We start from the raw sequence: 24,946 nt of genomic DNA on the forward strand, positions 1-24,946 counted from the left end.
GGCTCAGCACACATGAGGACAGGTCTGCACCGGCCCCCATCTGTTGGTCCTACCTGAGACTGAGCATTGACTCCGACTTGTGCCCCTTGGTAAGAATGCCCATTCAGACTCTGCATGCTCAAGAACATGTCCCCCGAGTTCGGGAGGTTAAAAGAACCCGAAGAACCTAGAGAGGGAAGATGTAAGTTGCTGAATGTTTATAAGGCTAAAAAGGGGGTGAAGCAGACACACACTTGAGCTGTTTCTCTATTTGAAGGATGCACTTGTTGGAAGTTTGTTCTACTGCGACTTTTGGATGTAATCTTTCTTTGAAATGCCGTTTTAGAACATTTCGTTTTTTCACTTTTATTATACAACATATACATATACATTTTTTATACAATTGATTGAGTAAAAATTACAATTAGGAAAACTAAATTCCACATTCCATTTTTAAATCCACAACCCGGAAAAAGAATCCTCCAGTGCGTCATCTAAACTCACACCTGTCTGCCTCGCCACTGTTTGTTTTTGTCATTTATTTGCATCTCTACCTCTAATATTTGGTTCCACATAACCACTGTCTAATCACTTCACATGTCCAAACCATCTGGCCTCCATTACTTTGTCGCTCTCATATACTGCCTTTTATCCTTCCCAATGAAAACCTGAGCAACTCTGCCTCTTCTAACTCGCCTTCTTGTCTTTGATACTTTCTTTAAATGATACATTAAATAAGGTCTCACTTCTGTCCTATGAAGTTTCCCTTTCCCCACCTGCACTCTCCTCTTCATCTCCCATGCTCTCTACTTCCTGCATCTACACTCTTCCTCCTGCCTCCCTCTCCACTCCTCTGGTGTGCTACAAATCACTGTATCATCTGCAAACATCAACACCCATGGAAATTATATGTCACCATCTGATGCATAGATATTTGTTAAAATGTCAATATGTATGTAAGGAGAGTTAAGTTAGGATTGTGTCTACATAAACATCAAGCAAACTTTGCAGCTGACAAAATGAGAAACAGCTTATGTTTGTGTCTGCATGCAGATACAGGAAGTGCAGAGGAAAGCATGAAGCAAGCCACCAAATGAATCAAATGAAGACTGCACAGTACCGGGGAAGTACCGATCCCCCACCAATACAATGGAGACAAATGACATGAGGGCCACAAGACGCAGGAGCTCTACAAGGGTTCGGAGGTTCTAGTTCCATGTAAACCACCACTTCAATCTCACGCCGGGAGGAATCACATGAGAGACAACACGAGGACAATAAGAAGCTGATGAAAAGAGCAGTACCAGTAAACATGTTGGTTAAAAGAGTGTTTTTGCTCTCGGCAGAGTCCAGCTGAAACTCCTCATCTTTCATCTGGAATCCTGGGTGCAAGAAAAAGGGACCACTTTGTAAGCCGACCTCGTCCACACTCAGCACCGCATTTAGCTTACGAACAGCTTTAATGAGACCATTTCAAGCTGAACTTTATAAAAATGGCAAATTGAAAAGCTACAATTCATGTAGCAAAGGAGGCAGTGCTACACGCCAGTACATTACACATGACATGCCGCTGACAGGAGCTATAGAGAAAACAAATCCCATGGCCTATCTATGAATTCTCTCCCGCTGTGGTTTTATATTTAGCCAAACATACACGTGTTTTCAGTTCACAAGTCAGGAACGCTCTCTTTATGCATGAGTTTGCTCGGCATCAACTGTCTTATAGACAGGAGACCCTGTGATCCCTGAGCGAGGCGCAGAGCCTGTCACTCCGGCGTGTGAACACTGCATGAAAGAGTGAGGCAGCCAGGCAGCAGGTTAAAGGCTGAGAAGGAGGCCAACTCGATTGTTTTCACCATTACGTCTGGATGCAAGCGCGCCTACCGGAGTTGGGCGTGGTCGGGGAGTTGGCCTGGCTGTTCTGCACCGCGGCGGCCGCGGCGTGCGCTGCGTTTACGGCAGTCTTGGCGGCATACAGGTTGGCTTCTTCCTGAAACTTGCCGATGTTTTTCTTGTACCGGATCCTTTTGTTGCCAAACCAGTTGGATACCTGCGCGGTGGAAGCAGAGGGAGGAGGAGCAAAGGAGTCAGACGTCAAGCAGCCACAGCAGCGTGCACTGAGCAGTGTGATTGTTTCAAGATGTCATGTTTGGGTCCATCAAGTACACAATTCCCAGCCCCTGCAGTAACGTCCACTGGGTAACACACGCTAATTAAGCAATAATCTGGAGCCACTTGTGTCGTCTCATGGATGGGAGCAAGACATGCTCTCACTTCTGTCTCCCGACACAACCGAAACACAGGGGGCCCCGAGACGTCAATCCTTGTCTCCACTGTACGTACGTCAGAATAAGGGTTCTTCACCTTCAGCTTGGGGGAAGAAGTTTGATCCACATTTTACCAGCATTATTTTAAAGAACACCATGTACTGAGCCTGTATATATATATATAGTAATAATACCAGAAATATATTTCAAAATCACTATCTAATGTTTTTATCTTGATAAAATATTCATATTTTCATGTTTTTTTTTACTGTTTCACCTTTTTTTCCCCAACATTACAAACTCATTTTGATGAATTGTTTTCATTTTTCTTCTCAGGATTATTAGCTGTTCATGAACCATATGGCATATTACACCTAAAACTGCAACTACTTAAGTATTTAATGCTAAAATAACACACAATACGATCACCCCCCCTCCATCCATTTATGAAAAACATAATTATTTTCATCACAAACATTTTTTGTACATTTCCACTTCAAATGAACTCGAGGAATGAGATTATTATCACTTCCTCCACTCAGGACCCCTGAAAGTCGCTGCTCACAGACAGATGTTCAGCAGATATTGTGCACTATTTATGAACAAAAACATGGAGGTGCTCAGGTAATGAGGGTGCGGGGTGATGACTCCTTAATATATGAATCCACTTAGATGTAGCACAGGAGTGAATTGTAATTTCGCTCGATCGAAATGACGACATCAGTCTGAAGTGGAAAAAGTTGCGTATGTGAATGCTGGCTCGGCAATAACAGTGGAATAATAATGAGCTGGTGTTTGCTTTTAATGCTCCTATAAATTAGAGTGTCTTGTCGCTGCACTCTACCCCCCCACCTCCCCCGCCCCGCAGCCCACCGCCGGACCAGCCAAAGAGCAGCTGCCCCTAATGACGCTTTATTTAATTTCCACCCATGTGCTTAAATTTTAATATCCCCAGCAGCCCGCCAACGTCGTGGTGTTAAAACTGACTGGACTTTTTTTTGGGACAACAGATCATTTCTACCCTGCGCGTCTCGGTGCTCTAAATCTTTAATATCCAGGCAATTAAAATTAATGACCATTCAGACGGGTCCCGGCGTTTGGCAGCGGGGTTTTCTTGACAATTGTTTGATGGGTTTACCTCGAGGTTAAACTAACAAGCAAGGTTTCATTGGATGCAGTGAAACCGCCGGCCATCAGCCCTTTTACTTTAACATCCTTGTAGTAGATGGTCACATCAAACAAACGTGTGATACTCTCACACAGCATACGGGCCGCTGGAAATCAAATGCCAACTATTTTTACGCAAACAATGCCCCAATGGAATTATTCATTGGGAATGGGTTAAAAAAAAAGGATCCGGAAATGCATTAGCATCAAGCTATAAGATAATTTAGCGAGCATATTTTTTTTTTTGCCTTAAATTAATGCATTTGCACTCAAATATTTGTTTGAGACACATAAATATGGATCATTTCCCATTTAAATTCAAATGCACTATTCATTGAACAATGCTGTTAGCATCAGGCCCTTTTAGCATTTTAGCTAAAAAAAAAAAAAAAGAAGCTAAATGAGCTTAACTAATGTCAGCAGATGATGTTGACTTTTCATATTCCATTTCGTAAAACCAATACAATATTACTGTTACAACAATTATCGCTGTAATCCGATTTAGTTCATGGCAATTCTTGATGAAATTTTGGGGCGCTAACTGGAAACAACAATGCGCTAATCGCTGCAACTGCCAATTCCTCAAGTCAAATCATTCTACTGGCCTGTTTGAGCCTCAAATTTTTCTGTATGATTTTAACTGTGGATCCGCTCATTTTTCGGGCAAATGCTAACATTGGTAAGATCCGATATCACTCAATGAGAAAGATGAAGTACCGTATTTTCCGAACTGCTAGTCGTAACTTTAAGGTGCTTCTGGTCCTGTGGCTTATATTTAGGTGCAACTTGTTTCTGTTTAAGTCTAGAATTCCACACGTTCTTAAATGTTTCTCACTGACCAACATGACCAAGGAGTAACGCCGCGATAATCTTAGTAGTCTCACCACCAATTGAGGAGGTTATTCTCCGTGCCAGAAATGTTGCGTGACGATGCGTCACAACAACAAGAAAAGACAAGATGTATCATAGAAGTGCACATGTTTATGGTGGTTTTTGGCGTTATTAAATGTAAAGTGAAGTGACCAAAGTGTGAAGTGAAGTGAAGCAGACCAAAATGACAGGGACACCACCGATGTACTAAAGTATGCGTGTGCACCCTGGACACCAGAAGGGTCAGTCTCGGTGAAAGCGGCTGAAGCTGAGTGATATATATATATATATATATATATATTTGGTGCAACAATCCCCGCACTTTGCTTTGTTTCTCAGGTCGCTTCTTAGCTATGTTTGGTTCCATGTCACATTTGGAGCAATGAATGACTGGTGTTATCGCATCATGCAATGGGTTTTTTGTAAAAATCCCAAAATGTGACTTACAGTCCAGTGCGACTGATACATGTTTTTTTCATTTCCTCTTCTGGTGCGCCTTTATTCCTGAGCGACTTAACGTCTGAAAATATGCCCGCTTACATGATCCAAAAACATATATTTTGTGATTGAGGAATAAAAGAAAGGTGACTAAGAATTTCAGCCTCTTGAAACTTCAGAAGGTTCTAAGGGCGAAAGTTGTTGGGCATATTTGATAAACCATTACTAAAATGTTTTTCTGTGTTTCTCCAGCGATGACCAATTTACCAAAACTGCGGTTCAACATTGGCATTCTGTTCACTGCGGATGTTTTTCATTACGGAATGTTTGTGTAGTCAGCAAAACAAGAGTTTGTGGGATTTGACAAATTGTTTAAATGAGGCATCAGAGTGGCCTCAGCCGGAGAACTTGGAGAGGCTGCGGCTCAGAGAGAGATAACACACTTAAGGTGCATCATGACTCTGACTTTGTTACTCACTTAAACTGAGCCAAAGCACCGAGAATAAGTCAATAAGAACGTCTGCCGCGGCGCCCGCCCTCGCCCAGGAGTGTGCCGTTAATGGGGCCTGCAATGAGTTCGAGTGAACTTTAAAAAGCCCTCTCATTTTCGGCAAAGCCCGATTTGCCCTCACGGAAACCCGTTCAGAGGCCCGTTTAGCGAGGCAGTCAGAAAACCATTTGTGACAATAGGTGCCCATTTCCTGCGCTGCTATAAAAGCATACACGGTGATTAGAAGTGAGTGGGAGAGATCGACTGGCGGTTAAAAGATTCCAAAACCTGCCAGAGCTTCACGACAAACAGAGTCAAGTGGTGAACAATTGCAGAGAATGTTGACACACAGATCATGACGGCGTGGCTTCAAAATATATGAACTCATCAGAAAGCAGTCATTTGTACATGAATTTCACTTCATAACATGAGGATTTAACATCGTACTGCATGATAACGTTAGCATTGATCCAGTCGTGTGAGGGAGGAGGGGGGTTCTGTGCAGTGGAAACTGTGAGACTGTTACATACATGAACAAAGGAAGGTACAGATAAATGAAAACAGTGGATCAGGAGAAGGTATGACATACCTGTGATACTGTGATGGTGCTTCCCACCCCCTGAAGGCAAAAAAGAATGGGCTTTTACAGTATCTGACTCTTCATGGCTACACTCAATATAACCCCTCCCCCGCACAGAACACAACACGGTTATAGTTGAATGTTTCTCTGATATTGTGTCTCAGCAGTAGAACAATAGAAAATGTAGATGGCACACAGTCATAATAGAAAGCACAGGATCATAATACGTTAGAGGAGGTGAACGGGGGCCTCTTTGGTTTGAGTGAGAATTAGCTGCCGGTTCTACAAGGTCACTCGAACCTGTGTTTTGAAGGAGCAGCCATCGTTTCTTACAAGTAATTGATGATGCCATTTCTTGTCCCAGCTTATGACCTGAGTGACTGACCAGGCTTCAAGGAGCGCGCGCATGGCGGATGGGAATGAGAGGGGGGAAATGGCAGGGGACCCCGTATTGGGTTGGAAGGACAGCAGCATGGAGCTTTGATTGAGGCCAGGCTGATGCGGCGGGCCTCCCCTCCCCTCCCCCGGACCTGCTCTGACTGACTGGGACCAGCCTTGACTGAAGCATCATTAGGCAGCCACAATGTCAAGGTAAGCTAAGGACACTCGCTGCTGCGACCTACGGTAACTATCCCTCAAGGCTCGCCACCCGGATTTACCCACCAGCTACTATTAGATGAGCAGTACCCACCTGGGAAACGGTGATGCTGCACTTCTTGGCCAGCTCCTCCTTAGCCTCCTCGCTGGGATACGGGTTGCTGAGGTGCGAGTAGAAATACTCGTTGAGAATTTCCGTCGCCTGTTTGCTGAAGTTTCTCCTTTTCCGCCTGAGTCCCGACCAAAAGTAGAAAGAAGACGAGGAAGCCCATTAGTGGAAGCCCAGCGTTAGCCTATCCGTTTGGGTCGCACAAATCTTTCACGTAAATGGTGAAAATAATGAGGAATGGACTTGAAGGAGCAGAGTGCCGCGCCCGGCTCCAGCGTCCGACCGATAAACTGAAGTTCACACACAACACATCCAATGTTTAATTTGGTCTGTTGGCCTGCAATTTCCAGTCCAAGCGTGTAATGTGAAGAGTTTAGTGCAAGCGGATGGGTAAGCTTTTTGATGGAGCGCAAAGCCCAGTCGGAGTGCATCTCGGTACATTATAGAAATCACGGCATGCACAGTTGAGCATCGTTCCTGAAGTGCCACAGCCCCGGGGATCTCCAGCAGAAACAAGCAGAACTCTAACTAGATGTGGGTCCCCTTCCGGCCCAAGGGCACTACTTATCATGTTGTTGAGCATTTGCTTATTTTTGCCTTGTTTACTGCACGTCACACAAGCACTGGGCAGCAAATGTGCTTCCACTTGTTTGGGTCCAACTTTGCTGCTCTCCACACTGCACCTCATTGTTAGTGATTATAGTAAACCGCAACACCTGCTGATGACCTCGCCTCCATCCATTACACATGACTCGGACCCCATTTCATTTGGTCTTAACTGCTCTCAGGTGTGAGGGCATTGCAAATGGATAATACATGAGAACATGAGCGTAATTAAAATCATGCATCTCCGCTGTTCTCACACTGCGTTCTGTGCCAGAAAAACAGACCTGCTCGCGTCTAAAAATGACCTTGCGCTTCGGATTAAGCTATATGGGTCACGCCAAGTTGTGGGAGTGACTGCAGATATTAAAGGGGTGGGAGGTTTTGTTCGTTTTTTTCATCAGTATTTTTAAAAAAAAACCAAACACAACACTTGCAAGCTGTCTAGAAATATTAGTCAGGAACACTGTTTCCAAAGACAGTGGAGGGAAAGTCAAAGTAAGTGGATGCATTATGTGGCACACAACCAACCATCTGTGGCTGTGGTCCTATTTGGGGACAGTCATTTCCGGGGACCAGAATACTTTACAGATCGACTTTGTTCATCTGTCTTTACAGCAGCAAAATAAAAGTTTCAAATGGATTCCAGGAACATTTTCAGGAACTAATGTGTTAAGGAACCGATGACTACATTCTGGAGGTGTTCCAGAAATGTTCTCACAACTAGGAACTCTTATGTTCCACTTGGTTCCATTCTTATTTTTGAAACATGTAAACCTTTATCGAGGGTTGGTTTCCATTGTAATTCCTCACTTTCCCACACGGGCGGAAAATTCAATGCAGGTTGAACGCATTTATTTTCATTACTATTGCTACTACTACTACTACGACTATGACTACGACTGCTACTGCTACTATTGCTAATAATAATAATAATAATAATAACAATACATTTATTTGAAAGTAACTTTCTCAACATTGAAGGAGTAAAAACATGATTAAAAATAAATAAAAGCAATAGACAAAATGATGCAAAAGTTGCAATTAAAAATAAAAGTTTCAATATAGGAAAAAAAATAACTTTAGTTGGGATTACTAACTATGGGCGTAAGAATATATTGATACACTCAAATATCCCGATACTTGAATGTGAGATATTGTCTTGATATTTTAAGTCAGCTCTATTGATATTTAATAGATATTCTGCTGCATTCTTTTAGCAGACTGGAGTTATTTTGTTGATCAAAGGAGCTGTTCATTCCTCTGTATGACTACAAAATTTAACTGGACGTCTATAACATATAAACTCATTTTCATGCACATGATATTGTAATGGATTATCTGAATTTCCCCCTGAAAATGATTGTTGTTGTTAAACAAGCATATTGTTAAACAGTATATGGCTGAAGTTCCAGTCGCGCTATATATCGCAATGTATCCTATCACCACTCCTGTATCGCGATAGATATCGTATCGCAAGATGTCTGCCGATACACATTTACTACTCTGTAGGGCCATGATAAATTACATGACGGGCCAAATGTGGCTCCCAGGGCCTCAAGTTTGACACACACTGTGCCTGATAAAAGTCATCTAGACAAGACGGTTGCAACACAGGAAATAAAGGGCTTACTGTACATGTGATGCCGACATGGATGTGGAGCAGACAAGACGCATGCAAAGCAGATCCACTCAGTGCACTGACCTGGCGTCCAGGAATCTCGAGCGCAGGATCATGACAGCCTCACAGGTGCTCTGCTTCAGTTGCATTTGGATGGAGCTGAACTTGCGGTGGATGATTCCCACCATGCGCTCGATCTCTTTGGGAGAGATGGGCCGCGTGCGCGACTGTTCCCTCAGCAGGTTCATCACATGGGTTGTGAATTCGTTACATGCCTGTCAAGAGGAACAGACAACCGAAATGAGCTTTCAGTAAACAGACCCGCGTCTCCATCCGAGAGCCTGTTGACTCCGCCGTTCATTTTTCATACGGGAAATGAGTTCATTATTTGCCAGCTCTTCTGGTTAAAAGCCTCGGCGGAGTGCTGCGCTTACGCTTTACTTTAATAGGTGAAGTCATCTTTGAATATAAATGCCAATTTGCAATTTGGCTTAGGTCTAACGCAGAGTGAATTCAAACAGCTTTTCCTTAAACCACTGGTTCATACATGATTAATTTGAATAACTCATTTACGTAGTGCGCACTTTAGCTCATTACTCTGAGTAAAATTCGTTAAGTATTTACATTTAGATAATTAAAACCTGGAAAGACCCTTAAGAAAGATGCATTCACTCAAAGTGCCGCGTGCCCCGCCCCCCCCACAAACCCACCACCTCCTCTCTCGGAGTAAATTCGTTTCATTTAGCTCTCTGGCTGGCTCAGGCATCACTGTTACACCTTTTTTTTTTTTCTTTTTTTGGACCCGTAATGGCTGGACTTTAAGTGCTTGATGAAGAGGCGAATCATATCCCAATTTCACACCCACTTTTAGGCATGGACTTTTAAACAGCACGTAGCGTGTTTGATCTCTTCCCAGTTCCGTTTTTTTTTTTTTTTTGCAATGCTACGATATGAGAAACAATTTCATGGCTCAAATAATGGAGTTGTGTTTTGCATTTTAGACTGTGACATAATGATAACTGATCTGTGGGTAATGTCATACCATGTCATATACACGATGCATTCAAAAATTAGCAAATAAAAATGTATTTTTTTCTACTATTTCTGAGCCAAAAAAGGGCTACAAAGTAAGATATATATATATATATATATATATATGGTCGCACGTTTCATTGTAATGCCCCTGCTCTGAAACAACAATAGCATCCTACTGCAGTCCATTTGAGACAGCGAACCTTTGTTCTTCACCCTCACCTGCTCATATTTTTCCAGCTCTGTGTGATAGATCTGTCTAATCTGGGTGAGTTTGGCTCTGTAGTCGGAATGTTCGATAGAGTTATCCGCCGCTCCTCCCGAGGCGGCGGCTGCAGCTGCCGCAGCTGCCGACCCGCCACCTTTCTCCGGTCCCGCCACGCCCTCCGCCAGCAGCATGTTGTCTAAACGCATGAGCTGTGGGTCTGGTGGGTCTTCCTCCTGGGCACCGCGGATGCTAAGACCTGCAGCAACAAACAAACAGACAGCAAAAAAAATAGGTCAATCTAAAGCGTCCAGTTAAGTCAGATTCAGAAGAAAAAAAAAATTCATCCTGGACAATAACGTGCTGGAGCTACTCAACACCGGCAATTAACTGCATTAAATCTCCGAACTGAGCTGTGATGTTGTGCCTGCAGCTATGAGCTGTGTGTCGCCTGTGAATGTGCCGTGTTCCTGTCCCCCATGTCTACGCCTGCTCTCTTTTATTTACACACTGCACTGCACTCTGTGTACGGGAAGGCTGACATGACAGCAACATCCATAAACTGACAAATGCTCAATGGTGAAGTGGCACTTCTACTCTGAGAAAGGATGCTAAACAGAAAACTATACCTCCAGTAGTGTCTCTGTTTTTGACACGGTGCATCCTGAAGTTTGGTTTGGGAAAACTTTTCCTTTTTTTTTTTTTACATGTCTCTCATTTTTTTTAGAAAGACTGAAACGAAACAATATAAAATATGCACATGCACATCGAGTAAATATGGTTCCTAAATGTTTCCTTTTCATTTTGTTTGTTTGTATAATAACATTTGTAGAAAACCTCTTTGTCTTTAGTTTAATGAACATTTTTTTGCCGCATACATCCTAAAATAAATACCAATGATGAAGAATCATTACTTTGTAGTAGTTCATCCAATTTTATAGTAACTACTTAGTCTTTTGTTCATGAAGTACTTCATGTCACCACCACAAAAATAGTAATTCACTGTTAATAAACTACTTACAAGCTTATTTACTGTTAATAATATGTAATTACAGTGTAGTTTTGAGTAAATCACCAGGTACAATACTGTTTTCTTAGCAAGAGTCTGATTTGTACTGTATAATGATTAATTACTGACTAATATGTTACTAATACACATGAGAATAAGTGGTGTATCTTAGACTTTCTTTATTGTCATTGCACAAAAACATATCACTATATTATGGCAACGAAATTTCGGTCTGACGCCTCCGGTTTCCAAAAACAAAACTATATGTCCAAAAATAAATAAATATTAGATAAATACTAGTCAAGAAGATGTACAAATAAACAAATAAACAGTAACATTCAGCAGCCTGACAGCACCAGGAACGAAACTATTCCTGAATCTGGTGGTTTTGCATCATCTGAATGAATGAATCTGTGGTTCATATGTGTATTCACAGCATATTAGCCTGTAATTTAATCATTATAAAGTATGGATTCGTGTCTTGTTAAGACAGACTAGATTTTAGCCTGGAATATTCACCATTATTAACCCTAAATGTTTATTAATAGTTGTAATGTGTTCTTCAATTTCAAGTGTTACCGTACAGAATTGTATCAAATGTAAGAATGTAATTTACATGAAACCTTCAATAGTATGTCATGTTTTTCAGCTCTCCCGATTGCAGTCATACATAGCTTTTATTAGTAAAAGTAAAGTACAGAAACCCGTGAAATATTGTGGAGATGTTTAACGCTCCAAAAACATGTCGATAAGTGCCAAATCACAATTTTGTTTTTCAATGAAAAGCCTGCTGTTTGCTTGTCTCCTCTGTCTTCCAGCAGGGTGTAATTTAGCAAACCTCTCTTCACTGCTGGTAATGCTGTTAAATAGCAAGTTTACACTCAGTAGTCATAAAGGCTCCAAAATGTGAGTCAGAAGCGCAACAAGATCATGTTTAATAAGTGGAAACAAACAAGCCTCTAAAGGTTGTAAATACTAAGCTGCTACTCAAACGTTGTTGTTTCAATTCGATAATCCCTCCCACAGTTTTTCAACAGCTTATTACGGCGGTGTTTTACTTCTACAGCTCTGGATTTTAGTGGGAAGATTAGTGGCTGTGCTGTGTTGGCCAGTGGGTATGAGCAGCTATTCCACCCAGAATTGACCAACTGACCCTGAACACCACTCACAGCAACACTCCTGTTTTAATAAACACAAGGCTGGCACAAATAAGACAAATTATTTCCTCCTGTTTGTTGAGCTCCATGTAACAGAAAAACAAATTTGCCTCTATTTATGGATAGTCTGGCTTCGGGTGCTGTAGGTGTAATGGAGTGAGAGGAGTGGATGAATGAGGCTGTTTGTCCGGTAGACATTGAGATGCTGGACGGGGCACCATCAAGCTTGCTGAGCCAAGCCATCCATGTGGCCAATACGCCGCTGCTCCACTGACCATCGGCCACATCAAGCTGCAACAGCAACTCCGACTGATCCCAACGATCAGACCACTGGCTCCATCTTTCAACGTGCTCCCTCTTTCATTCGACTTCAGCCCAGCAGGCAGCCTTGTGCTGCTGCTGGTAAGTAGGTGGGCACGTTTTTCATGTCAGGTGCATTAAATACAACTCCAGGACGCAGCGTGCATTTCCAACCCCCGAACCCAGTTGTCATTCCACCTCACTCTAAATCCAGGGAAAATGGAGCTGAGGGAATTTACAGGGCTTTTCAGCTAAACGCACATAAATCACCGGTTTCATTCAAACTAAATAATCGCAGATCATAAAGAGCAACTTGTCTCCAACCATACATTACACAACAAGTTCCGTTGCTATTCACAGGAAAGGAAAACACGGCATTAGAAAGTAATCCTGTTAGCGCGGAGTGGCCGCGACGTTTTTATCATACGTGTCCGTGTCGATTTAGCAAATCCACAGGATAAAAATGATTACAGTGACTGCAGGAGTCCACCAGGGTGTGTTTGCGCCAGCAGGCCATTCATAACGCACATGTTGGGAGGGAAGGCTCAACAAGATATAAAAATAAGAGGCAGGGAAAATAAATAAAATAGCGGGGCTGTCTGTTCCGCCGCACCTTTGTCGGAGCTGATTATAGAAGCGCAGGCGCGGCTTAGCATCATCACACAACTTTCAGCCAGATAGTATCTTTAATTTTCTGTGCGCTTGACAAATCTGTATAGTAACTTGCAAAGTCACAGTCTGGTGCTGAAATGCTGCTCAAATCTTTATCCTTGTTTTGTCTGATGATATGGGTATTAAAACAAGTTCGGGCACACGAGTGAGCTCTAATCCACCTCGGGAGTCAGAGTGGGATTAATCTGGGTGCGAGGGGAAGAGCGGGGCTCGTGTCACCTGGCTAGACCTGCCAGGAAAAAACAACTTCTGAATGGAAAATCTATATTTGGTCCACAGAATTTTGGGTTCATTGCTGAAAACTGAAATCATAACTGACTCAACCTCATTCGTCCTGGTTGTTCTTCATTCGTCCCCAGATCAGCTGAGCTATCGGTCAGTCTTTTGTCCCCATGTGTTTCTCAGTCACTATCTGCTACAACCCTGTAACAAATTCAGCAGATAAAGCCGGCCCATTGTTTCATACACTCCCTGTTTATAATCATTTCCGGTGTGCCCCGGTCGTCTCATATATCATTCCCTGCTTGAAGCCCTGACAGTGATCTGAGCACTGCCTCGGGCCGCTCTCCTTTCCTCCCACCTCGTCTCCCCTTGTGCCCTCTTTTATTCTGTGGGCTCAGCTGACCTTTGGCCCGGCGCTTGTTTACTCTCATCACTGAAGTGTGAGCAGGAGAGCCATAAACGCAGAGCCCTGCTGGGTTAATGCGGCCTGCTGAAGAGGGAAGGGTGGCAGTGGACCGATCTACCTCGCAGAGCTGCACTACCTAACGCCCTGTTTACAGGGGACCACCGTTTTGCATTGACTGGTTTTAAAAACGTGATCCAGAGTGGAACCTTTGGTGGCTGAGTCACAAATCATTTGCTTGTTTAAACAGTAAATGTTGATTTAAAAGTGGACACAAGTGTGAAAACAAGGGCACTAGTTGCTGTTGTGAAATCAAATGTCACAACGGCGACTACAGAAAGCCACTGAAGGAGTGATTTTTCATGAAAAAAAATGGATTTAAACTGGATCACATGTGAAATCAGAGCTTACTACAGCGACCGTGATGATCACCCACTAGCGGCCGTGTAGTAGATCAGCGAAAGAATACCTACTCTTTCATGAGTTGTGCATTTTGAGATGGGTCTCCATCATGTATGCAACACATTCTCACTCGCAATGACCCAAATATCGACCGCTGTTAAGTAGACTTTTGTGTCCCAAAGTAGTCAGCCATCTGCGTTGCATGTTGACACATGTGGTGTTCAAGTTTTGCCTTCTGCCTAAGCCACATGCAACACTGAAGGCTGCCACTACACTGGACTCAAAAGTGGATGCCTTAGGCGTGATAATGCCTTAGTGAATATAGCCTCTCAGCACATCCTTTCCAAGTAAACTGGGACATATCTTCTTAAATGTCTTTTCCTAAACGCGACAAATTTCTCAACAACGGTTGAGCTGCTGAGCTTCTTTTGTATGATACTATATCAGCGCATCAACACATGAAAGTTACTCCCAAAATCAAACTGAATGGACATCGCGTTTAAACCGTCGACTAACAGTGACCTCTCACTGCTCCCACCAAGCCACCACCTCTGCCGCGGCGCTCCAGCAACATATCGACACTCTGTTCATCTAATTGCATTGATCCGCAAAGGTCTCCCAAAGCTAACTAATCGAAACAGAATTTATTTTCTGTCAATATTTGCAAAGGTCATCTCTCTTTAAGCCGTGGAGTAGGTGGTGTGAGCGGCGCGGCAGCTGGGAAGAGGCGGGAGGAGGGGGAAGCGTGGCATCTTGCCTGTTACCGCGGCTGGTCCAAGGTGAGCTTAAACTCCAGGTTGGCAGCCGAGCTTCTAATCCACCGTGTTATTAAAACCTGCTGCCAGACTAACACACTAGAGACTACAGAAGGCTTAGAGTATCCATTTCACAAAGAGGCCAGTGTCACCGCCGCCGTGTTCCACGTCTCCTTTGACTTCATATCATCTCCTTTGTCGTGGCGCCTGGATCAGTGACTTTCAGCTCCAGACGCTTAGAGCTGGATCAAATTACCATTGAAAATCTTTTGTTCTGACAAATGAAACATAAGGATCCTCTTTCATTGATGTTCTTAAAGCCTCCTTTTAAAAGCTTGGCCTACATCCACATGGCACACAGAATCTAAGAGACTGCCTGCGGCTGACTCTCCAGCATGTACAGTAATTAACATGCCATTAACACATTAATACACATTAACTATTCCCAATGTTAATGGCAGACTAATTACCATACCTGATGCCGCACTGTGGGGAAGCGACGGCACATTTGCCACTTTTACTTTCATTGTTGGGAGAGCTGAAGAGGCTTTGTCACATGTCTGTTTGAAACAGCACAATTAGGAGTTCAAGAGCCGTGGCTCCAGCCTTTTGTTCCGGAAGGTTCAAATTATGCTCTATTTATATGTTCCACACACTCACCGGAACTTTTGGAGAAGTCACATGGCGGAGGGTGTGCGGTAGGGCGCCAACAAAACGGGCCACGAGATGACTGTCCACCTGTTTTCATGGAATCTTGACCACTTGTTAAAGGTTGGAATAACAGGTTTGGGGTCGAACTTTACTCAGATGCAAGGCTTAGTCAAGGTCGCCATGAATGCGGACTGAAAAAACTATATACTGAATATAAAGCAGATAATACGTACATCTGCTGCCATCTTGAATTAGATTCTCTTCAATTGGTATAAACTCGGCATGCGTTGTTGGAGCTCCAGGTATTGGACTTTCGTTCCCACCAGTTCAAGGTCCGGCTGTCCGGTCTGCAGTCATGTTTCTGAACTCTTGACTTGTCGTCCACTGCGCCAGTGATTCAGGCTTGACGCGGGCGGATCATAAGCGCATTCTTTTCCCATCTCAGATTAGAAATCTGAGGTGACTAAAAAGGATGGAGACATGCGCTTGAGCTGGGGAATCCCTGTCTTCTGTGATGATGTATTTCCTCCCACAGCGGTGAGTGATAAGCTAATCAGCCGTTCTGACAGTGAAGTGTAACAGCCCCCGATGTGGGGTCAAGACATCTCCCATCCTCCTCCACCGCCACATCTGCACCGTGTGCAGATGTGGCGGTGGTGGTGGCATGAAGAGTGACAAAAGGTGTATCTGGTCGGAGAAGAAGATCTCTGTCAGTTCAGGTAGCCTTTGTCCCTTGATGATGATGCGCTGTCCCCTTAAAGAGCTGCGTGTGCAGGGATGGAGGATGGAGGGGGGGTGACGGGTGGGTACCCTTGACCCACAACATGTGGGAAGCAAGAGGGGTGGGGTAAAGACAACCTATACAAAACATCTTCCAGAACATTTTGCCAACCAGACCAAAATTAATCACTGTCCCACAGTGGCACTGACATTTGTGCAAAGTGACACACAACATGACAGACGAGAGGGAGAAATGAAAGGAGGGGGAGAGGAGTGACGGGTGGGCCGGGTAAACAAGAGCCACTGTCACTGCTTGTGATCATGTGTGTGATACGTGTGTGTGTGTCTATGTGGGCCTTTGTTTTCCTTCCTTCTAAGACACAGCGTGGGCCAACTGCCAAGCGGCGCGGTGACGGCTGACCAGGCCCGGTGGTGGCGGCCGCACACGGAGGTCGGGGAGACCGGCCAAATGAGCGCGCCGGACCTCGGCTACAGATCAGCAAGCCCACTGACCCAACAGGACACATGCGGCATGGGGGCTTCAACTTGGGGCTCGCATGGTTCACGAGGTCTGGTTTTCACAAATTGAGCTTCCATCACAGTTTGTTTCCGACAGACTAGCAGAGAGACCACGATCTTTCAGTAGTGCTTCAAGAATATACTACAGGGCTTTTGTTTGTTATTTCACCTCCGTTGCATGCATCACTTGCATCTTCATTTCTTCATCCCGTCACCTTGTTTTCATCTTTCCTCGCCCCACATTTGTTAGATTGGAGATATGGTGTATTGATGGTCTGGAACTGCTAGCCTCAATTTGCAGCAAAGGTAGGCTGATTTGTTATTCAGACCCCAAGCAAATAATGCAAATGTGGCACTGAAAGCCACTTATGAAATACCCAAAGGCAACTAATCACTCCTCCTCTCGTTCCAGCCTTTCCGCAGCCTCCTAATTAGAAGATGGAGATTGCGTGAAACCAGGTCACACAGCAGGTCTTGTACACACCGATAACCGCGCAAATGCACGGACATCCAGATGCGGGGCCGCGTTATTTGAAAAGATGAAAGGTGAAATTGTAATTGTATTCTGGATATTAACGCCGTATATATTGTGTGTCTCGGGAAAAGATACATGCTTGGAGCATTCTGTGCTCCTCAGTGCATACGCTCACGTCCGCCCGTGAAGAATCCACGTTCGCATAAACAAAGAAATGGCATCGGTAACATACAGCTAACCATGATCCACTGCCAGAGAGATTATTCTTTGCGATGGCATTTCAGCAAGAGAGTTGACAGTCCATCATTTAGATTTCGCAGTGGATCCACGAAAAGGCTGCATTGCCTGAAGCAGAAGGAGCTGCTCTTTCCTTTAGTGTCTTTCATAGAAGAGAATTCCGCTCCAAATTGCAGAGGCAGAATTCTTTCCTCTTCGTGCGAGGCTCTGCTACGAGGCAACTGAGGTTACGACGTGCGGAATAAGACACGCAGCGCTTGACGGGCCGAATCTCTGCGCCTCCATTTGCGAGACCCGATAAACCTCGCAAAAACACATCCATCTCCCGTTTCTGGGGTCGCACGCACCTGAAGGAGAGTGTTTGTGAAAGCATCCTGCGCCTGATGTTGCAGGCCACTGCCGGGTCTGCAGAGTGCGTTGCAAAGAGTGGGTGGGCAGATCAGGTCCAGACCAACAACAGCTTGTGACAGAAGCAGGCCAAAGAGGATGTTGAGACACGCAGAGACTTAACAGGCAGCCGGCTTGCCATCCTCTCTTCTTCAGCTCTCCTTATACTCAACACATCACTTCAGATCCATTCCAAGTGTCTTGCAAGGAAGGAGGTGGCTGTGGAGTTCTACGTTACACCCAGCCTCTCTAAGCTTGACCTCATGTCGCCTTTTCAGTGTCCATAGTAAAAGATTCATATTAAAATTTAAAAGCAGTTTCAAAAGCTATATTGCATTTTTAAATTTAGGTTTATATATATTCTGAAAAAGGGACCGATAAAAACGCACTTCACTCCTTCACTCTTTTCCTTCAAACCAGAACCCCAGATTCAATTCAATGGTGGAAAGGGTTTTAATTGGCGCCCAAACGTGCGTTACACACCATGAAATAAGGTTGCCGTAGGCGTGGTCATAGGCTGTGACTTGCACGCCAGGATATCAAAGATGAACTGTGCAATCTCCCTCACGTCACCCCTGTCATGCGCTCCAAATCCCACTCTGCATCCAATTCCCTCATAGAGCTTCAACGGAGCAAAGAGGAGACTTCAGTGAAGCAACGCAGCAGCTCCCGTGGCGTCTCCGCATACAACGGAGGGGGGGGGGGGGCTCACTCTCATAATCACAATAATTAACAGTTGCAGATTTAATTGGAAGAGAAGGCATTAACAGGAGGAACACTGGGGCAGTGCGTGTGGCAGGACCCTTTGCTGCGAGATGCTTTTGTCTGCTCGCTACCTCATGGTTTGCCAGTGCTGACACAACAACACAACCTAGCTGAGGGTTCAGTCAGTGGCGCTTGTCAGGACTCAGACTGGAGGCAGATAATTAGGTGCCAGGTTAATGAGAGCGCCGGCTCTTGATGGCATTTGGTTACTGTATGTGGACAATTAATGACTCTGTTTTTATGTTTTTATTGCCCACTTGAGTGGGAAATACAATGCATTATTCACTGCAGGCCTGTGCTCACTGTTTAGATGGACTTGCGGTGACTAGAGTGGCCGAAGAATTGTTTTTATTCCTCGAGCTGCACGGAGGAATTAAATAAATAAATACAAATAGTCATAATAAAGGGGTGTATACCAGCCGCCATTTGGCTCATGGCGACTTCACTGCCTGACCTTTTCAGAGTGAATATCCTCACCAAAGATGTCAAGAAAACACTGACGTCACAGGTCAAGAACGGGCCGACGTGGCCACAAAAATACACCGGGACAAAGAAACCAAACCCCCTCGGCCATGAGCGTTCACTTAATCCAGCGTATCACGTTTCTTAATGTATTTGTGAAATTCTATACCCCCCAGAAAAGCCCCGCTTTCATTTCAAAGGATTTATTGGCAACGAATCCACTGAGAGGTCTTTATACATCCTCTTCCTTAACCCCAGCTCTCAAAGCTTCCTATTTTGGACTTAGTTGTTCTCCTGCCTGTGGTGGCCAATTAGAGCGCCATAAGATAAATGGGCAGCCGCAACTTTGATGTCCATCTTTTTAATAAGCTTTGGTTAAGATGACATCTGTGTGAAAGAGTTCAATATCTTCACAGTGGGAGAGGAAAGAGGTTTATTCTAAAATGAAATATCATGTAAATACTGCTGGAGGTTTAGACTTGGGTGGGGGGATCTGTGACTCCGACGCAGGCATTCATTATCTTCCACTGCAGTTGTGCAGATTAGTCAGCGGAAGAAGGTTCTAAGACTCTTGTGGAATGAAGTCTTTTTGCGGCTCAATCAGACTAAATCAAAATGTCTTGCGGTGTTGGGCTATAAATGTTCTTCATTTGCATTTTATCGGTTGTTTACCTTGAATGTAAAATTGCACCGGTTGTCTCTGCTTCCAGTTACACTTGGTATATGGTCAGTGGGGAGCCCACTAACTAGGAAAGTGTTTTGGAATAAAGTGCTGACAAAAAAATAAAATAAAATAAAATAAAATACCAGCTTAGCGTTTTTGGTTTAGTCCGTAACAAAACACCCCCCCAAATGTCTTATTTCCCGCAGAGACGCTTAACCGTCCAAGAGGAAAGCATCTAGGTCATACTATATTTATTCAGATTAAACTAACAGTCACCATCAACAGATATATAGTTTGCTGACACATACTTGTATGACAGCTAGGAAGTTTGTCTGCGCAGGCTTAGAGAGTGTTAAACCTTTTAAGACACAACTGGTTTAATCCTTGTTTTGAAACACTTATTCATCGCTGACAATACGCTGCATTAACTGGGGGAAAGTACAAGGCGACCATATCTAAAATGGAGAGGCAATAAAACTGTGTGTTTGAATGTGAGAGGAAAGAGAGCATATATATTTTACTCCGCCTGTGGACGTGCTGCTTTATACACGCGTGTAACTCACCCAGGAATAGTGTAAATGTCTTGAGAGTCTTAAGTCTTAGTAGACCCGTATAAAGCAGCCTGTTTCAGGCTAGTAAAACAAGTCAATAAATACTGCCAAGAATCCCGCGCTGTCTGCTCAGCTCTTTTGAATGAAAACAAGGGGTTCAGCCTGGCACCGGAGCTCGACGGCGGCATGTGCCCTCATACATCCCGACAATCACACGTCACCGGCCGCGTCTGTCAACATTACACTCAAGAGCGTTTCAAACGTAGCGCAAGCGTTTCCCAGGAATTGATGTCTTTGCATGGTCAGAGGCTGAGCAAACTGACTGCTATTATCATTTGTTTAAAATGCTTCCCTTTTTTCCCTTCACTTTGTCTTTTTATTGACTCTCAACAAACAGCCTCGGTCCGACCGATGGTCACCGGAGGAGAGGCGTTTCCCTCCAAATGGGAAGCCGATGACACAGACTGGGGTTAAACGGAAACACCATTAAGTAGGCAAACACTTCAAAGCAATAACTTGTACCTGATTACCACGGGAGAGCACAGCGCCGCTTCCCTTTTTTTATTCATACAGTGTCAACACTTTGGGAAAGCAAATATTTCAGTGACTAACCTCCCTGCAGTTTAATCCGTATGGTGCATTCTGTTTGACACCGCGGATGTTACACTCGCCGGATGACTTTTTAAGAATGCGAGGAGCTACTTTTTTTTTTTTTTTTTTTTTTTTTTACTGGCAGCGACTAGCTAGCAGCACAAAGAACGCACAAAGGTCACGCAGTATCACAACAGGAGCTGGCGTCAATCCTTTATTAAATTACCCCGCTATCTTATTTTTCGTCACAGCACAGATAGCAGGGGTTATCTTTTTCATTTATTCAGCGGATTTTCCAGGGATTATGCATTAAAGATTAAGGATGTATACCTATCACCACAGCACAACAAAATACAATATCTCAGAAAATGCATGGCTGATGTACGTACGGAAAGCGAGACAAATCTCCAGCAGCCACGACTGGACAGGGTTTACTCTCCTCAGACAATACGAGCTGCGACTATACAGAATGTTTCCACCCGAAAAATACTGTGGTAAGCAATACAAATCCCTTGGACAAAATGAAATGTATTAAACATGTGGATTTCATAAATCTCCCTTTCCTCGGTCTGGGTCAGAGGTATATTCACTGTAGAGCTCAGCAGGCACTTTTCCCCTCTGCTTTGTTACTCGGAGTCGCGGGTGCTCCGAGTGGCTTCAAAATGAATGTCAGCAAAAGCTGCGTGTGTATGGCAAACAGCAGATCTTCCCAGAAAAACGGTTCAAATCACTTACCCTTGCTACTTTATAAAAGTAATACAGCAGTGTGAGGGATTTAGAGGTCTGCCGTGGAAATGTATACAGCTGGAACACTTGAGCTCGCGGGATGACAGGATCTACATTTGAGATATAGTGTGTCCAACGCTTCCAAAATGAACACTTCTGGAAACATTAGTTTTCCTGGTTCATTCACCGCAGAACAGATAAGAAAAAAAAAAGCCATTTGGATCCAAGCGCAACACCGTTAAACACCCAACTGGGATCCATTTAACCTTGAGCACCATAGCAAAGGTAGAGGCAGCCCAAGGCGATGGAGAGACTGGCTACTACCATTCCCAGTGCCATACTGATCCACAGTGGGGGCACAACATCGCCAGATTGCCGGACCAGGGAGGTGGTGGTACTGTGTTTACACAGCGTGGTAATTTGTTGGTAGAAACAAAGCAGCTGCTTGAACTGTTTTTACTACCTCTTGTCCAAGGTGCACAACAGCATGTTGACTTTGTGTGAGAACTTTTATTGCTCTACCTAATGTTCCCCACATTCGTATTTAAAGGTTAAGAAGGATATATTTCCTGGCGAGTTGTACACTTAAAATCCCCTTCACACCCTTATTGCACCCTATTAATTTAATGCGAAAACATCAAATTGAAACGCGTTTGTCAGCTGTGGAACGTACAATACAGTATAAACATCGGCCGATCATTTTTACCGACCCATTTGAAATGATTGGCTGCTGCCTATCAAACTCAACTGCCATTTGTTCTCCTCATCCCCTCCACTATTTCAGAACACAGAGTGTAAATATTTTAGAGTAAATAGCTAACAAGTCCGCGACATGAGTGAAGTGCACGGTATCCTGGCCACAAGAGGTGGTACTGTATATACACACAGTAGTAGCATCGATAGTGTAATGGCAATGAGTCAACCCTGAGCATGTCCCAACCCAAAACCCTGTTTATGAGCGTCGGGCAGGAAACACCATTGCAGCACGGAAGGCTGACCTCAGCGTCAACATTGGAGTCCACACTAGAGAAGAGAGGGGAATGTGTTGGTTGCTCTGGCACACTACAATGTTGCCAGCCGGGTAAGCAGGTGCGCCAAAAACTCACATAAGAATCATGATTCAAAATCAAATTTAAAAAAAATTATTCGTAAAAAAAAAAAAAGTTTGTGCGTCATTTTTTAACTATGTGTTACGTCCAGCTGCATCTTCGCTAAAAGCTGGAGTTCGGCGTATTTACGGGTTTCACCTATTGCCCCGAGACACCGAGCCTGACATGACACATGCTGTGTGCCAGATCCAACACTTTGGCAACACAGCAGAAAATTTTAAAATTACAAACACAATTCAATCGTGAGCTCGTAACAGATTCCCACTCTTTCAGTATAAATAGCCAAGAGAGGGGAATCAATGCTGAGCAGCTCTGGGGGCGTGGCTTGAAAAGAGGGTGGGGCTTGTGTGTTCAAATTGTAACTGGCTTCAACCATGGAACTAGTGTCTAGTCTATTCATGGTGGTGCTGTATGTGTTCCCCAATTGTCAGTAAAGTCGAGCTGGTTAATATAATGTAAAAATAAAAACAAACGGTTTGCATTAGCACTAAGCTCATCAGCATTACACGCATCGCTCTAAGGAAAATCAATACACATCTCCAGGTGGACAAACCCGGCACTATTCCAGACTTCAACATTCCTCGCACGGACATGCTCAAGTATTTTATTTTATAAGCGTCAAAGTAAAAAGGTGGTAAACAAACTATGAATGATGTATGAATCTCGCACTTTCTCGGGGTGTGTGGCCTGAGAGGAAAGATGAATAAAGACAGAAAATAAATTAGTATATTCCTTCCCTCAAGCCCATGTTGGGGCTGCGGCACAACAAATAATAAAGCCTTCAACCTATGAGTCACTTTAGTGCCTTTGTATAATTCAATCAACCCTGTGACAGCTGACAATTACTTCATCATCACATGAAGACAGATTAAAAACTTGTCAAATTAAATATTAAAGGGAGACTGCAGGCAGTGGTGAATATTTAAAGGAATAACACAGATTGGAGATGAAATGAGGCACCTATATGCATATTTTATGCCATAGGGAGCGAACGCATATATTTTCCTCCAGGCCACCTACTTTGTAATAAAGAATAGCAAGTGTATAGATGTGGTAATGCGGCACAGCGGAAATGATATGAAAGAGAAATTGGTTTTACATAATGATGTCAAAAGGAATACGGCTCCGCGTGGTCATGTGGAATAAAGATAAGATTCTCTTTTTTCCTTGAGTGAATATTTCGCTAATGGTTTCTTCATTTCCGTAAAGGGGGACAAAAAAAAAGAGGCCAGCTTTGTATGGAGCCTGAATGAGTTTCTGGTGAATGAAATTAACATTTATCTTTCAATAGAAGGCGAGATCTGTTGAAATTACCCATGTGTGGAACAGAATGTATAAAGCTTTGTCATCTGTTGAAATAAAGAGAAAGTGACAAGTGACAGTAAAGCGATCACGTTGGAGGCAGAAGGAAGGTTTGAAGAGGAGAACAAAGACGCTTTGTGAGAGGGTGAAGTCTTTATAAGGAACAGAGGGAGCTAAATTTGTACAGTCAGCATCCCTTGGTGTAAACAATCGCTGATCAATCGGCACCTAAAAAGGTCTTCTCACCCAAAGGTCTCCCGGAGTTTCAGAACTGATTTCAAAAGCGGTGATGCGAAATCTCCGGCACGTTGATGCGTCTCCAGCCACACTTAGTCATGTAATAAGCATCATTGTCACAGTCCTCTTTTCCGAGCCGCCACCATCTGCAGGCGTTCACAGACACACCGCTTTGAGTCTGCCATAATGATGCATGACTAAGTACAGTTAAAGTGTTGCAGTCTGTTGGCAAAAAGCAGTCAAGCACTTTGCAATAGTGTCACGACGGATAAACCGTACAGCTGAAGGTTGACGATGGATAAAAGGCAGTGACAGGCCAACTGATGTGTTGTGTTAGAGCGAGTGTGTGTGTGTGTGTGTGTGTGTTCACATGTGTGAGAGGTTAGAGCACAGCACTGCAAATTTGTAACCGTGCTTTCCCTGAATGTGAAATGGAGTTGGACGTTTAGAAAATCTAATTCTATACTGGCTATTCTTAAAGTGGAATGGAAGCTAATGTGTTTGGCAGCTTTACCGAGGTTTTGGAATCTGGTTTTGACGGCTGCTGTCTGAAGTGCAAACATTTGTTTACGACTATCTTTCCGTCTATCAGTCCATCTGACAACCGCAGTGCCTTCACCAAGTGGGTACTGTGATCGTCTGTCACTCTCTAACCGCTGACCCATTGAGGTC

The 24,946-nt window shown here is 43.9% G+C and overlaps 1 protein-coding gene across 7 annotated transcripts in view; it reads right to left on the reverse strand.

Moving 5' to 3' along the window:
* The window catches only part of pbx3b (pre-B-cell leukemia homeobox 3b), a 65,657-nt gene that overhangs the window by 3,951 nt on the left and 36,760 nt on the right, over positions 1-24,946 (reverse strand). For 2 of the 7 annotated variants that reach the window (XM_053869641.1, XM_053869642.1), the window contains exons 3-8: positions 9,976-10,217; positions 8,806-8,996; positions 6,483-6,618; positions 5,801-5,830; positions 1,864-2,029; positions 1,284-1,361 (exon numbers count right to left, since the gene is read on the reverse strand). In XM_053869641.1, coding sequence (XP_053725616.1) covers positions 1,284-1,361; positions 1,864-2,029; positions 5,801-5,830; positions 6,483-6,618; positions 8,806-8,996; positions 9,976-10,217 — 843 coding nt within the window. Of the gene's footprint in view, positions 1-53; positions 167-1,283; positions 1,362-1,863; positions 2,030-5,800; positions 5,831-6,482; positions 6,619-8,805; positions 8,997-9,975; positions 10,218-24,946 lie in introns of all 7 variants that reach the window. The other 5 variants (XM_053869643.1, XM_053869644.1, XM_053869647.1 and 2 more) reach the window with 4 other exon arrangements.

Source organism: Synchiropus splendidus, chromosome 7 (assembly GCF_027744825.2).
Source record: "Synchiropus splendidus isolate RoL2022-P1 chromosome 7, RoL_Sspl_1.0, whole genome shotgun sequence".
Classification (NCBI taxonomy): Eukaryota; Metazoa; Chordata; class Actinopteri; order Syngnathiformes; family Callionymidae; genus Synchiropus; species Synchiropus splendidus.